At 44.7% G+C, this 16,740-nt stretch overlaps 1 protein-coding gene across 1 annotated transcript in view; it reads left to right on the top strand.

The window, feature by feature from the left end:
* The window catches only part of TSHR (thyroid stimulating hormone receptor), a 632,465-nt gene that overhangs the window by 436,910 nt on the left and 178,815 nt on the right, over positions 1-16,740 (top strand). Inside the window, exon 6 of the mRNA XM_085626611.1 lies at positions 5,426-5,500. Within this exon, the coding sequence (XP_085482737.1) occupies positions 5,426-5,500 (75 nt within the window). The remainder of the gene's footprint in view (positions 1-5,425; positions 5,501-16,740) is intronic.

The following is a 16,740-nucleotide window of genomic DNA, read 5'->3' as shown; positions in this document are numbered from 1 at the left end:
TAATCGATAATCCAGTGCAATTATGCTGGTGAAGTTTGGGTTGTATCCTTTACTAAGTGCTGGGTGTGCAGAATGTGATGGGACTGTGGTGAGTGAATATCCTATTTATGTGTGTTACGTGTCAAGTGGGAAAAAGGGAGAGACGAGGTAACTGCAACGGGAACCCTGTTGAATTCCATTGTGTAGCTCCACAATTGTGGTTTATGCTCACTATTAATTCCTAAATAGGAATCAAATTGCATGGTACAACTCCCTACTCCCAACTTCCCTTTAAAATGTGAATAATAATAATAAAAAGAAAAAAATATACAGAATTTTGATTTTAAATCGATTCAACGAGAAAGTCAGCATATATTAATAAGTTTTAGTTATTGGCCTATATGCGTAGCGAGCTCCTCATCGCTGTTAAGCCCTCTAGGGACCTTACAGTCTAATTCCAGAATAAATCTGGATTCAAGGATTCTGAGGCACTTCTCCCGGTCACCCCCTCGAATATGTTTTGGTATTTTCTCCACTCCAAAGAACTTCAAACTGTTGTTATTGCTTTTGTGAAGCTCTGTATAATGTCGTGCCCCAGTATAATTATGATCACGATTTGTAATGGAACGTAAGTGTTGCAGTATTCTTAGTTTCAGTGGAAGCTTGGTACTGCCAACGTACTGGAGGCCACAAGGACACTCCAGCACGTAGACAGTGAATTCGGTATTGCAGTTAATGGCCTGTTTAATTGTTCGCACTTGGTTGGTGCCTGTTATGTAATCTTTATAGTTCTTACCATTCCGGCAGGCCTTGCAAGTCCCACAGGTGGTGAAACCATTGGGCATTTTAAGCCATTGTGAATGTGTGTCTTCCAAGGGATAACTGTGGACTAAGCGGTCCAGTAGGGATCTCGCTCGCTTAAATGTGACCTGTGGTCCGGCTCCTATGCGTTTACCTATTATAGGGTCTGCCGCCAACAGGTTCCAATGTCTTTTCATTATTTTTTGTAAGGCCCATGCACCTCTACTGAACTGAGTTATCATTCTAGGCGCATTACTATTGTCTTGTCTGCTTTTCTTGAGAACACTTTTTGACGATTTGAACAGTAACTCATGTTGTGATAAGTCTTTTTCTTTCTCCTTAGCTTTTATAAGAGTTTCTTCCTTGTAACCTCTCTCTATGAAGCGAGTTATCATAAACTGTTGTTCTTTTTGGTAGTCCTGATTGGTGCTGCAATTACGGGGAGCCCTCAGTAATTCCCCATAGGGTATACTCTGTACTAGGGGGGCTCGATGTTGACTGGCCGCATGCAGAAACGTGTTCCCTGCAGTTTGTTTACGGAACTGGCGGGTTGTGACCTCTCCCGCTTAGATTTCTACTGCTATGTCTGAAAACTCACAGTACCTTGGACTGCTGACATGTGTGAACTGTAAATTTAGATCATTGTCTCCCAGCTTTCCAATGAGCTCCCTTGCCAAGGTTTCTGGACCGTCCCATATGAGAAATAAATCATCAATGTATCTGATCCATATAAGTATGTGATCAGTATATTTTTCCAAGTGTTCGGTCCAGACAATTTGTTCCTCCCACCAGCCTAGGAATAAATTCGCTAGGCTGGGGGAAAAACATGTGCCCATGGCAGTACCGGATCGTTGCCTGTATACAGATTTCTCAAAAAGAAAGATATTCTGTTGTAAACAAAAAAGCATCATGGTTTCCAACATGCTATTATGTTCCTAATGTGCCTACTCTTTAGAAAGTACATACATGCTGTTACCCCTTTCACCTGATCAGTACATGTATAGAGAGAACACACGTCCAAACCAATCATCAAATACCCTTCCTCCCACTGGACATCATGTAGTCTACGGAGAAAGTCTGTGCTGTCCTTGCAGTATGATCTCAAATTTAGTACATATTCAGATAAAAAGAGATCTAGAAATTTGGATGTATTGTCCAGTAATCCTCCATTGGAGGAGACTATAGGACGCCATGGTGGTGTAGTGGCATTCTTGTGTATCTTTGGAAGAAAATAGATACAAGGTATTCGTGGTTTCTCAGTTCTTAAAAATCTGTATTCATCAGTATCCAATAATCCTTGATGGTACCAATTTCCCAGAAGACCATGATATTGTTGAATTGTTCATTTACATGTGTCCCAACTGATTAGGTCATAGCAGGTCTCATCCGATAACCGCCTCATTGCTTCCGCTTTGTAACTTATGGAACTCATAACAACAACATTGCCCCCCTTGTCAGAGGGCTAAGTTACGATATTGGGATCCTTCCCTAAGGCATTGATGGCTTCTCTTTGTTCCTTGGATAAATTATCCCAGTTGGAATTGTGGAACTTTTTTCTTGTTTTTTTCAGCTCCACGGTGACTGCCGAGTTGTATGCCTCAATGTTGTCGTACGGAACATTAGGATTGTATCTTGACTTCATTTTGAGGCCGCTATGTTTCTGTTGTTTATTTCTGATTCCACAAGATTGCAACACTGAATGATCGTTCATCTCTTGGTTTTCACCCATTTCGATTTGTGCATGATTTTCAATAACTCCATATCTTGTATTTGTAAACCGGAGGTACTAGAACTTTCTGACATCATACTGGTTGGTTGTTTCCGTTTACTGCGCGTTTCATTATAGGTTCATCAATTTCAACTTGCGAATATAAAGGAACAGATCATTTCTTGTGTCCGTATAGTTTAGATTGTTGCTGGGACAGAAGGATAGCCATTGTTGTAGGACAGATATTTCAGCTTCAGTTAGTGTTCTTGAGGATAGAATCACAACTGACATACTGGTCGTAGGATTTTGAGTTCCGGCAGTCACCCCCTCTGTTTTTCTATGCTTTTTTTTCTTAATCTTCGTTGTTTCTTATCCCGCGTCCTCTTCCTCTTTTTGGACCTTTACCTTTTGTTTGTCCTCTCGTTTGGGGTTTGTTTGATTGATTCTGCTCCTTTTTCTGTTTCATGATCTGAAACTCGTGGAGGAAGGTAAGTGGGTGCGACCCCAAAGGGGCCGCCACATTGCGATCTTCCGAATCTGTGCTGATATCTGAGCTTGACCCAGTGGATAATGCTTCACCTTTACGATCACTCAGTGTGGCTCTGAAATTTCTCTGTGCCCAGTCGTATCTTTTGGCGTAGGGCAAGATACGTCCTTCAGCGTAAACTCATTAATCCCTCAGAAATTTTCACTGTTTCTTTAATTTAATTTCTTTTAGTTTCTTCTGGAGTGTTTTCATAAATTCCTCCACTACTTTCTCACTTTTAATTTTGTCCAGCTCAGCTCTTAATGTTATCAGCTCTTTTCTTGTTGTTTCCAAATCAATTTGCGCGTATTTAATGAGCATTTCAAGCATGCTCTTGCACGTTTTTGCCATAAATTGTGCCCATTCCGATAGCAAATCTCGGTTGGGGTTGTCATAGATGGAAACAATCGTTATTCTAAGGCCTCTTGGTACCCGTCTAACCTCTACATAGTTGGTCAAAGAGGCTACTTCCCACCATTTATTAATTTCACGTTTGGTTAATTTTTCAAGTAGGAATAACTTCTGCTTTGTCGATGATTCAGTTACGGTGATGACCACGCTACCTGACAATTTATTACTTATAGTTTCTTGTTCCTCGTTAAACAATGAAATAGCTTCTGCTTTTCTCTCGCTATCCCATTCAAGCATGCTTTGACTGTTTCCTGACGCACACGGTTAAATTTTACCGTGACAGTCACGTCTGTACCCTGTGCCGTTTTCTTGACTGATTCCTGCAGGTCAGGCAGAGGCATAGTAATCCCATGCGTCGGAAAAGTGCAGAAAGCTAACAACCCCCGTCCTACGACATGGACCCACAAATCCCCTTCGCAGTGAATTACCAGCTTACCAGCTGTATCTTCCTCGCGGATTTAAAAGGTGGGAACGGCGGGAACCGCTGCAGTTTTCAAATATTCACCAAGTCGCTGCTAGAGCGGTTTTCCTCCAAGCGACGTTGGCGCCAGCCCGTGGCAGCAGCAACCACTCGATATTCTGTCAGTTTCTTAGTTCACAACCAAATGGTGAGAAATTAATAGGCGGCACCCCAGGAAAACGGCACAATGATTAATTGTGCACTAAACTTTAAGGACGACGCGTTTCGGCGTTAGCCTTCAAGTTACTTCCCATACTCCAATTTCCCATAGAAATAGACTTCATAGTTAATGGAAATAGAAGAAATGTTCAAAACATTGCACAAATCACAATCAATTCATAATGGCAGTTGATGTTGTAATATTGCTTAATAAATCTACAATCACCATAGAAATATATATATGGATATAAGTTGCATAAGAGCATGTGCTGACATCATGTGAATTACTTATCGTGTGATTTGTCGATAAATGGCAGCATATTTACAGGGTAAACACAAAGAAAATAGCGATAATCAAATGATCTTACGATACATACTATGGCAAAAGACACATATGTATTCTATATATCTCTCTATAAAAACTGTCCATGCTTGGAACCCTTAACGCACAATTGTATATACTTATATACAGGTCACTGTGACCCGACATTACGTTGAGGGATAAATGCCCCCATATGCAGTTCAAGTCGGCTTTCACATAGGTTAGCGTGCATATTGTATTATGGGATAAATGCCCCTTTCAATTCGGATTCCACATGAATCTGCACAGACAGTATTAAATGTCAACCTTTCTAATCAGCAATCTGTACGGAGTAAGTGCCTTAGTATACATGCAATTCAAATTTTAAAAAAACCTGCATCAATGAATGCAAATACTTGCTGTCATAGTCGATACTTGATATCATAATCGATAATCCAGTGCAATTATGCTGGTGAAGTTTGGGTCGTATCCTTTACTAAGTGCTGGGTGTGCAGAATGTGACGGGACTATGATGTGTGAATATCCTATTTGTGTGTTACGTGTCAAGTGGGAAAAGGGGAGAGACGAGGTAACTGCAACGGGAACCCTGTCGAATTCCATTGTGTAGCTCCACAATTGTGGTTTACGCTCACTATTAATTCCTAAATAGAAATAGTTATTATTAATAATATTTTTACTACTGCTACTACTACTACTGCTACTACTACTACTGCTAGTAATAATAATAATTGTTATAATAATAGTAATAATAATAGCAACAATAACGTATCCGAACGGGGTTGGAATTTTGACTCCACAGAGGGGAACATTTAGGCTATCTTGAAACTCATTTATTTGGAGTACAACAATGCAGTGCTTAGTACAAAAATAGTTATTCTTAGAGCCTCTCATTTGCTCCTAGGAGATATCAGCCGCTGAAGCTCATGTGGGTGGGTTTTTCCGCAATCTGACCAGATGTATTCTTGTGTTCAATCTCATGTCATACAATGGATGTAAATTGTGTTTCTAATTTACATTTACTCTCTCACTCTTTGCATGACTTTTACCGTCGTGATGCAGCGGGATTTTCAACACTGGACTTGCCTTATTTCCTGATCTCACCCACGTGTTTTCTGCTGATATGAACTTAATACTGTAAGTACTTCCAGCTGTGCTGCATGAGTTAACCCCCAACCCCCCACCCCTGTTCTACTCCTGGACCATATACGGTCACCTCTGCTCGTGAATAATAGAGGATCAGAAAAAAATTCTAAGTGTTTTTGACACCAGATGATAGTAGTCAGTACAGGTTACTAATTGGTATTTCTTCCCACCCTCCGTTTCACTGATGTTCAATAGTGCTGACTCAATATCCCGGCCGGTCTGCTCATCCATCCTAGAGGAAGTAATTTGCAGTTATTAAAAATAAGCAACTCCAATATGTACTGAGCGTGAATGTACAACCGCAAAAGGAATGAGCAATCAGAAAAACTTGCAAAGCCTAAATAAAAAAGTATAAAGTTCAAAATAACAAATTGGGCAACAAATTACTAGAAAGTGTGGGCGATATGTTTTGCCAAAATGTGAAGCAGGCAAATTCTGCCTGGTTTTTAGTTTCAATCTAAATCCACTTTGCAGGCCGACCAGAAAAAAAGGCGCAGATTCCTAGCCCTAACATTTGCAAACCTTTTGTGCTCGGGCAGTGTGCATCTTCACAAACTTTATATCTCTCTGGCTCTCTGGGATGGTGCGCGCTGCCCAGTACTTCATTTGAGCTGGTGGTTGCAGGTGGAGCCCACCAGCCCTCATGTTTGGGGACTGGGACCTGCTTTTCATTATCAGACTTTGACAAAGAACAATAGAGAGAAAGTCAAAAAATGGGGGAACAGAGAAGAAGAGAAAGATGGAAAGACAGGGATCACGGAAGAAAGCAGAGAGGAACAAGAAACTGTAAGAGTGAGATAAATAGGCAGGGAGTGTCTGGCGGTGGATGAAAGACGTACGAGGCGGAATCAAGTCTAGACACCCATGGCAGTCTCCAAACCTGGCACTTGGCAGCACTGGCTGTGTGCTACTGAGTAAAACTTTGGGCACTGATATTTATTTTACAAATTTAAGTAATGCTGACCGTTGTTTTTCTGAATGCTCTGACCAGAGAGACCTGTTCTGATTGGCTGGTGTCCATTTGATTACCTGTTTATAATTTGTTTCTGTGGTTAGATTTTTGGGGCCCTTATCACACATTCAAGGATTCATTCAGAACCCTGTGCAAGCACTTGTTTGCACAGAGATGAAAATTACGAGTTGTGTGATAATTATCACATGCTTATAGATTTCCCCGATACATTCTAGCAAGTTAAACATGCTGAAATGTATCTATGTGTGGAAGAGGAAAACAAATAAAACATTGATTTTAACCAAAACATTCTAGCAAGTTAAACATGCTGAAATGTATCTAGGTGTGGAATAGGGAGTCAAATATAACAGACAAAACATATGTGTGAGAAGCTGGCCTGGTATATGATGTCCACTCCTGTAAGTGGGCACCTTGCACCAGTCCAGACAACCCTCATGGTGATTGAAGAGATCTTAGACAACCTTAGAAAGCTCTCTAAGTGGTAGCTGTGGAGAGCAGCTTTCAGGCTTAGTCCAGAAGGAGTGTAAAGCAGCTTGTTTTATCAGATTGCAATATTATAGTATAGATTAAGTGAAAAAGAACCACACCAAGTAAATATAAAAATATGTATTTATGATATATTACTCTCTAGTATGTTCCAATATCTCCTACAAGGAGATAAACACAATGCACACAATACTTTAGCAAAGAAGCAAAGTAAATAGCACGAAATACACAGTGGACGCCAGGGGGGAACAAACCATATGCTAAGAAAGTGGTATAGAACCACAACTCAGATCAAGACAGGGTCGAGAGGACGTAGAAGTGCTGGGACCCCAAAGAACCACGCAAGGTGAGTAGATAGGGACCCCACGGAGAGCGTGTACAGTGTGGAAACACGACCGCGTGTGCCGTACAACTGTATGTGCAAGTCGTGGTTGGATTTTTAAAGATTAAGGACACTTTCCAGTGGACACTGAAGAAACCCTGTGGAAAACAGAAGGTTGGAGAGCCACCCCACCCGTCGAAACTCTATTACCCATCTTACCTACACCAGGGAAGCCGGGTGCATACATGTGAAGTAGTGTCGGAAACCGCAGTCGAACCCAATGGAGGACTTCAGGAAAGTGCCGCTGTGTACGAAAGAAGAATCCGAGGATGGATTCTTGATGAAAGGTACCTGCAAGCAGAGGGAATAGAGTCTATGTCACTTGGGAGTGACCAGGAGACTTGGAAGACGAATGCCATCTGATGTCGTGTGTTGCAGGATGGATGACAAGGACCTTGACTCTGCAGCTGTGAGGACCAGGCGACACTGAGGAGGCCCAGGAGCCACACACAAGCAGCTTCATGAAGGATGTCGAGTGCTGAGGGGTCGGTGTCCAGCAGGAGCACCAACAAGCCTTGGCAAATGCAACAAATGCAACAATCAAAGAAGGAGCAACGTCGGGATCAGCAAGGTCCAGGAGACTCACTAACAGCAGGGGAGTCATCGTAGGCCCCGAGTAATCAGGGGAGCCCAAAAGAAATAAATGTGACCCTCAAGTGAACCCTACAGGCCGGAGGCACTTTAGTCGCGAGAGGACCTCAAGCTGCTCACCAAAATATACAGGCCACAATGCACATGATACAAAGTCCGGCCCAAACAAAGTCCAGCGAAGTCCAGAGTGCCCAGATGGAAGAGATGCAGTGGTGTCTGATCTGAATCTTATCCCATGACGAATCTAGGGACTTAACACCCAAGTAAGTCCTTAAGTACCCTAGGGAAAGGATTGGGAAGATTCAGGGGACCCTCCCAGGGGAGGGTCCGTACCGCAGGAAGGTTACCCCATGTCCTTTGTCCAGCTTCACACCAGAGCGGGAGCCAACGGCTCCCAGAACTGGTTTGAACTGGACTATGCATGGGGACACCAAGTGTGCCCCTCAGGCAGACTTTCTGCTGCTGGCAAACGCACCCACCCAGTCCCAATACACTAAATCCTGTCTGGGAGGTGGTCACACCTCCCTGTGACAGGATGCCTATTGTTCCACCTTCCTCTGCTCGAGCTTGACTTAGCAGCAGGAGGTCAGAAATATGTCTCTGGTCGGCAGCAACTTTTTTGTGCTGTCCGGGTCTAGAAGGTTGGCACCGGGAACACTGAGAGCCTAACGGATGGCTCTTCCAGTGCTTGAAATTATATGATTCCAACATGTTTGATTCCAAACATGATAGGATTCTTTGCAGCCGTTTTCTAGATGGTCATTGCGTAATTACGCGGTGCCCCTCTAAATAGTATATGGCTGCTTCACTGACAACCAGGGAGAATGGACCCTGTAGGCTGCAGGGGCACCCTCTCAAATATAACCAAGCACCCTGACTTCAGGATTGCAAAGGCCTGCTATCGGGGTGACTTATAGGTTTTAAGTGCAGTGACCCTTAGAAATAGGAAACCTATGTCTTAAGTAAGTGGTGCAAGCACAAACGTACACAGGCTGCAATGGCAGGCCTGTGGTTCCCTTTTGCATGGTTTCCCGTGGGTGGCATAATGCATACTGCAGCCCATGGGAGACCTCTGGGGTACCTATGTCCTGGGTACCTTAGTACTATATACTAGGGTCTTATAAGGGCACCCCAGTATCCAATCTGAGATTATACCTAGGTACTAACACAACAATTTAGGGAGAAAGCAGATAGACTGTGGTCCTGATTAGCAGGATCGAAGTCAGACTAGTAAAAGACAGAATCCCATCAAAACAAAAAGTAGGGGTAACCATGGAAGCAGAGCGTACTTTCCTACAATTTGTATCGTCAACACCTCCATCATTTCCGCCACTTTCCGGGATTAATGGAATCTTGCAGAAATCAATGCTCACCATAAGGAGCCCACAGCTGCCCTGAATCAACTGAGCAATTTCTGACCCATCTTTCTGTTCCCCTTTCCAGCCAAAGTGATAGAGAAGGCGATCAACAAGTAACTAACAACCCACCTTGAGCTTTACTATCTTCTAGACAACACTCAATCAGGATTCAGAAAGATCCACAGCACTGAAACAACACTAGCCTCGGCACGACTGATCCTCGACCTACCACGCCACAGCCACATCACCCCCCACCTGAGAAACCTGCACTGGCTGCCTGTCAACAAGAGGATATCCTTCAAGCTTCTCATCCACACACACAAGGCACTCCACAAGACCGGCCCAGCCTACCTCAACAGACGGCTTTCCTTCTACATCCCCAACCGCCAGCTCCGCTCTGCCGACCTCGCACTCGCCACCGTCCCGCGCATCCGAAGAACAACCACCGGCGGGAGATCCTTCTCCCACCTCGCTGTCAAGACCTGGAACACCCTCCCACTGAGCCTACGACAGACACAAGACCTGCTGACCTTCAGGAGGCTACTCAAGACCTGACTGTTCAATCAGTAGCGCCCGCCCCCTCCCAGCGCCTCGAGACCCTCACGGGTAAGTAGTGCACTCTACAAATGTTTGATTGATTGATTGATTGATTGAGCACTCATCGCGGCCACAGACAACATACCATCCTGAACTGAGGAAAAACAGTGGCCCTCATCCTGCTTGACCTCTCCATGGCCTTTGACACTATCTCTGACAACACCCATATCAGAAGACTCCACGATATTGCCATACAAGGATTCTCTCTCAAGTGGATTTGTCCCTTCCTCACGGTAAGAACCCAAAGGGTTAGGCTGCCACCAATCACACCAGAGACCAAGAAAATGATATGCGGAGTCCCACATGAAGTGTCCCTCAGTCCCACATCTACATGACACCGCTCGTCCACATCATTTGATCACAAGACATCACTGTCATCTCCTACGCTGATGACACCCAACTCATCCTCTCCCTGACGGAAATGACAACCACCACCAGAACCAACTTCACCAACTGCATGACTTTAGTTGTAAACTGAATGACAACCAACTGCCTGAAGCTCAAATGGTCTTTGGCAACAAGAACTCCCCATGGGACTCCACTTGGTGGTCATCAGAGCTAGGACCAACATCGACACCCACAAACCAAGCAAGAAATCTAGGTATCATCCTAGGTGACAGGTTTAGTTGATGGATCAAGTCAACGCATTGAGAACCTTCTGCTTCTACATCATATTCATATTGTGAAAGATCTTCAAATGGTTGCTTCAGAACACTAGACAGACAAGAATTAATCACCAGCAGACTATACTATGGCAGCACTCTCTTTGCCAGAATCTCATAACAACCCCTACATAGACTCCAGACCATCCAGAATGCCACCACAAGATGGGTTAACTGACAGAATATCGATGTAAAAAATATAGAAGATTAAAATATTGATGAAAAAATATAGAATGCAAAAATATCAACTCGCTATACTTAAACAGGTAAGTACAAAAATATCAATGTTAAAAATATAGCAGTACAAAATATATATATATATATACACACACATATATATAATTTGTGTATATATATATAATTCACTGAAAAAAACATAGGTTTCACACTACATTACATCACTGTATTTAGACACTTATTTACCCATGTCTTCTTCCATTAATTTTTAGCTATACATATATTACAATTTTTTTTTTTTCAGAAAGACACATATGTCATCAGTGATGTAATATCTGACGTCATCAGCAGAGGATTGCGGTCGCGTGAGTTATAGTTGCCTGCACTAACTATAACGGGGGAATTTCAATGGTTTTTCACGAGCGAAATGTCCAGCTAACTATAACATGTGTGAAACCTATGGTTTTTTAAGTGAATTTGCAAGGTTTTTTAAATGCTAATTCCTAACTATAACGTGTGGAAACCTATGGTTTTTTCAGTGAATTTGTACGTTTTTTTCAATGCTAAGTTATGTATTTTTTTTTTTAAGGTTTTTCACCGTGCGCGTACCGTACGTGCACAGTGCGCTTCGCGACCGTACGCGCACGGTGTGCTTCGCGACCGTATGCGTACGGTTCGCTTCGCGACCGTATGCGCACCGCGCGCCCACGTTACGCAGTTCGCGGAATTTTTCCATTTCTACCGTACGCGCACGCTACGCGTACTACGCGATTTTCACAAAAAAATTAAAGGAAATTTTGGCCCTTGGGGGTCCTTCTGGGACCCCCTGACAAAGGCTAGGGGGTCAGGAACTGTCCACCCTGCCCCCTTTTCACGTTCTCCACCTTTGTTTTTCACCCCCTCAGACTGCGACAGACAAAATGGCGGCCGGCACTTCCTGGTTTCGACCGATTTGAATGTTTACTAAGATCTAACAACCAATCAGAATCGCGCTCGCGCACGGCAGCGTGCGCGTACGGTAAGTTTTACCGTACGCACACGGTGCGCGCTTATAGATATATATATGCTTTTAAATGCTATTTTCCCAGGAAATACTGAGCAGATTTACACCAGACCTGCAAAAGGCACATCCCTGACCTGAGGACTACCTCTCTGCCAAATTTCAAGTAATTCTGTTCAGCCGTTCGGGCTGTAGCTTGGACTAAAGGTCTTATGGAAAAATGCATGGGGAAAACGCATTTTGGGACCCCCCCTTTTTCTCAGCCCCCGCTTGACGAATCCCCCCGAGACTTTCAGGGAAGGAGCGGAGCGGAGCGCCCCACCTATTTTGAAAATTTCGCGAGGATTCGTCAATCGGCGCCAAAGTTATTCCAAATAGAATTTTGCAGATTTCCTATGGAAACACGATCCTAACTATAACTATCTACTGGCGACCGCCAGTAGATAATATATATAAATATATATATATTTCCCAAAGTTGCCCCTGAGCTTGAAGACGCCACTCCACAGAGGAACAGGTAACACCTTTATTAAGCAAAACCGGGTCACTTTCCCAAATGATTCATCGCCCCTAACGTGTTTCAATGCTCCTGCATCTTAGTCATAGGGATGGGGAACCAAACAGACCTGTTTTCCAGTTTGCCAGGCGGTGCAATCTTCCACGGCTGAGGCCGCCGTGTAACAGCATTTCCCAAAGTTGCCCCTGAGCTTGAAGACGCCACTCCACAGAGGAACAGGTAACACCTTTAGCACAGAGGAATCATCAATTGAAACCGGAACTCTTTCCTGAGGCCCACCAGAGGGCTGCAAACATTGTTGAATACATTTGGGGAGTTTCGAATATTAACAATCATGCGGACCCCACCGAGGGGTGTGATTTTGGACTACAATACCCAACATACCACGCACTGGAGTATGGTTGTATTTAAAAGGGAAAATGACATTGTAGTCTGTTCCGTGTTTTTGTCCTTCCCCATCCCTATGACTAAGATGCAGGAGCATTGAAACGCGTTAGGGGCGATGAATAATTTGGGAAAGTGAGCCGGTTTTGCTTGATAAAGGTGTTACCTGTTCCTCTGTGGAGTGGCGTCTTCAAGCTCAGGGGCAACTTTGGGAAATGCTGTTACACGGCGGCCTCGGCCGTGGAAGATTGCACCGCCGGGCAAACTGGAAAACAGGTCTGTTTGGTTGCTTGAAAAACGGCAGCCAGCTTTCAGCACGGAGGAATCATCAATTGAAACCGGAACTCTTTCCTGAGGCCCACCAGAGGGCTGCAAACATTGTTGAATACATTTGGGGAGTTTCTAATATTACCAATCATGCGGACCCCACCGAGGGGTGTGATTTTGGACTACAATACCCAACATACCACGCACTGGAGTATGGTTGTATTTAAAAGGGAAAATGACATTGTAGTCTGTTCCGTGTTTTTGTCCTTCCCCATCCCTATGACTAAGATGCAGGAGCATTGAAACGCGTTAGGGGCGATGAATCATTTGGGAAAGTGAGCCGGTTTTGCTTAATAAAGGTGTTACCTGTTCCTCTGTGGAGTGGCTTCTTCAAGCTCAGGGGCAACTTTGGGAAATGCTGTTACACGGCGGCCTCGGCCGTGGAAGATTGCACCGCCTGGCAAACTGGAAAACAGGACTGTTTGGTTGCTTGAAAAACGGCAGCCAGCTTTCAGCACGGAGGAATCATCAATTGAAACCGGAACTCTTTCCTGAGGCCCACCAGAGGGCTGCAAACATTGTTGAATACATTTGGGGAGTTTCGAATATTAACAATCATGCGGACCCCACCGAGGGGTGTGATTTTGGACTACAATACCCAACATACCACGCACTGGAGTATGGTTGTATTTAAAAGGTAAAATGACATTGTAGTCTGTTCCGTGTTTTTGTCCTTCCCCATCCCTATGACTAAGATGCAGGAGCATTGAAACGCGTTAGGGGCGCTGAATCATTTGGGAAAGTGAGCCGGTTTTGCTTAATAAAGGTGTTACCTGTTCCTCTGTGGAGTGGCGTCTTCAAGCTCAGGGGCAACTTTGGGAAATGCTGTTACACGGCGGCCTCGGCCGTGGAAGATTGCACCGCCTGGCAAACTGGAAAACAGGTCTGTTTGGTTGCTTGAAAAACGGCAGCCAGCTTTCAGCACGGAGGAATCATCAATTGAAACCGGAACTCTTTCCTGAGGCCCACCAGAGGGCTGCAAACATTGTTGAATACATTTGGGGAGTTTCGAATATTAACAATCATGCGGACCCCACCGAGGGGTGTGATTTTGGACTACAATACCCAACATACCACGCACTGGAGTATGGTTGTATTTAAAAGGGAAAATGACATTGTAGTCTGTTCCGTGTTTTTGTCCTTCCCCCATCCCTATGACTAAGATGCAGGAGCATTGAAACGCGTTAGGGGCGATGAATAATTTGGGAAAGTGAGCCGGTTTTGCTTAATAAAGGTGTTACCTGTTCCTCTGTGGAGTGGCGTCTTCAAGCTCAGGGGCAACTTTGGGAAATGCTGTTACACGGCGGCCTCGGCCGTGGAAGATTGCACCGCCTGGCAAACTGGAAAACAGGTCTGTTTGGTTGCTTGAAAAACGGCAGCCAGCTTTCAGCACGGAGGAATCATCAATTGAAACCGGAACTCTTTCCTGAGGCCCACCAGAGGGCTGCAAACATTGTTGAATACATTTGGGGAGTTTCGAATATTAACAATCATGCGGACCCCACCGAGGGGTGTGATTTTGGACTACAATACCCAACATACCACGCACTGGAGTATGGTTGTATTTAAAAGGGAAAATGACATTGTAGTCTGTTCCGTGTTTTTGTCCTTCCCCATCCCTATGACTAAGATGCAGGAGCATTGAAACGCGTTAGGGGCGATGAATCATTTGGGAAAGGGAGCCGGTTTTGCTTAATAAAGGTGTTACCTGTTCCTCTGTGGAGTGGCGTCTTCAAGCTCAGGGGCAACTTTGGGAAATGCTGTTACACGGCAGCCTCGGCCGTGGAAGATTGCACCGCCTGGCAAACTGGAAAACAGGTCTGTTTGGTTGCTTGAAAAACGGCAGCCAGCTTTCAGCACGGAGGAATCATCAATTGAAACCGGAACTCTTTCCTGAGGCCCACCAGAGGGCTGCAAACATTGTTGAATACATTTGGGGAGTTTCGAATATTAACAATCATGCGGACCCCACCGAGGGGTGTGATTTTGGACTACAATACCCAACATACCACGCACTGGAGTATGGTTGTATTTAAAAGGGAAAATGACATTGTAGTCTGTTCCGTGTTTTTGTCCTTCCCCATCCCTATGACTAAGATGCAGGAGCATTGAAACGCGTTAGGGGCGATGAATAATTTGGGAAAGTGAGCCGGTTTTGCTTAATAAAGGTGTTACCTGTTCCTCTGTGGAGTGGCGTCTTCAAGCTCAGGGGCAACTTTGGGAAATGCTGTTACACGGCGGCCTCGGCCGTGGAAGATTGCACCGCCTGGCAAACTGGAAAACAGGTCTGTTTGGTTGCTTGAAAAACGGCAGCCAGCTTTCAGCATGGAGGAATCGTCAATTGAAACCGGAACTCTTTCCTGAGGCCCACCAGAGGGCTGCAAACATTGTTGAATACATTTGGGGAGTTTCGAATATTAACAATCATGCGGACCCCACCGAGGGGTGTGATTTTGGACTACAATACCCAACATACCACGCACTGGAGTATGGTTGTATTTAAAAGGGAAAATGACATTGTAGTCTGTTCCGTGTTTTTGTCCTTCCCCATCCCTATGACTAAGATGCAGGAGCATTGAAACGCGTTAGGGGCGATGAATCATTTGGGAAAGTGAGCCGGTTTTGCTTAATAAAGGTGTTACCTGTTCCTCTGTGGAGTGGCGTCTTCAAGCTCAGGGGCAACTTTGGGAAATGTTGTTACACGGCGGCCTCGGCCGTGGAAGATTGCACCGCCTGGCAAACTGGAAAACAGGTCTGTTTGGTTGCTTGAAAAACGGCAGCCAGCTTTCAGCACGGAGGAATCATCAATTGAAACCGGAACTCTTTCCTGAGGCCCACCAGAGGGCTGCAAACATTGTTGAATACATTTGGGGAGTTTCGAATATTAACAATCATGCGGACCCCACCGAGGGGTGTGATTTTGGACTACAATACCCAACATACCACGCACTGGAGTATGGTTGTATTTAAAAGGGAAAATGACATTGTAGTCTGTTCCGTGTTTTTGTCCTTCCCCATCCCTATGACTAAGATGCAGGAGCATTGAAACGCGTTAGGGGCGATGAATAATTTGGGAAAGTGAGCCGGTTTTGCATAATAAAGGTGTTACCTGTTCCTCTGTGGAGTGGCGTCTTCAAGCTCAGGGGCAACTTTGGGAAATAATGTTACACGGCGGCCTCGGCCGTGGAAGATTGCACCGCCTGGCAAACTGGAAAACAGGTCTGTTTGGTTGCTTGAAAAACGGCAGCCAGCTTTCAGCACGGAGGAATCATCAATTGAAACCGGAACTCTTTCCTGAGGCCCACCAGAGGGCTGCAAACATTGTTGAATACATTTGGGGAGTTTCGAATATTAACAATCATGCGGACCCCACCGAGGGGTGTGATTTTGGACTACAATACCCAACATACCACGCACTGGAGTATGGTTGTATTTAAAAGGGAAAATGACATTGTAGTCTGTTCCGTGTTTTTGTCCTTCCCCATCCCTATGACTAAGATGCAGGAGCATTGAAACGCGTTAGGGGCGCTGAATCATTTGGGAAAGTGAGCCGGTTTTGCTTAATAAAGGTGTTACCTGTTCCTCTGTGGAGTGGCGTCTTCAAGCTCAGGGGCAACTTTGGGAAATGCTGTTACACGGCAGCCTCGGCCGTGGAAGATTGCACCACCTGGCAAACTGGAAAACAGGTCTGTTTGGTTGCTTGAAAAACGGCAGCCAGCTTTCAGCACGGAGGAATCATCAATTGAAACCGGAACTCTTTCCTGAGGCCCACCAGAG

This window comes from Triturus cristatus, chromosome 9 (assembly GCF_964204655.1).
Source record: "Triturus cristatus chromosome 9, aTriCri1.1, whole genome shotgun sequence".
In the NCBI taxonomy this organism is placed as follows: domain Eukaryota; kingdom Metazoa; phylum Chordata; class Amphibia; order Caudata; family Salamandridae; genus Triturus; species Triturus cristatus.
Note: the sequence above shows the minus strand (reverse complement) of the source record. Positions and strands in the feature narration are given on the sequence as shown.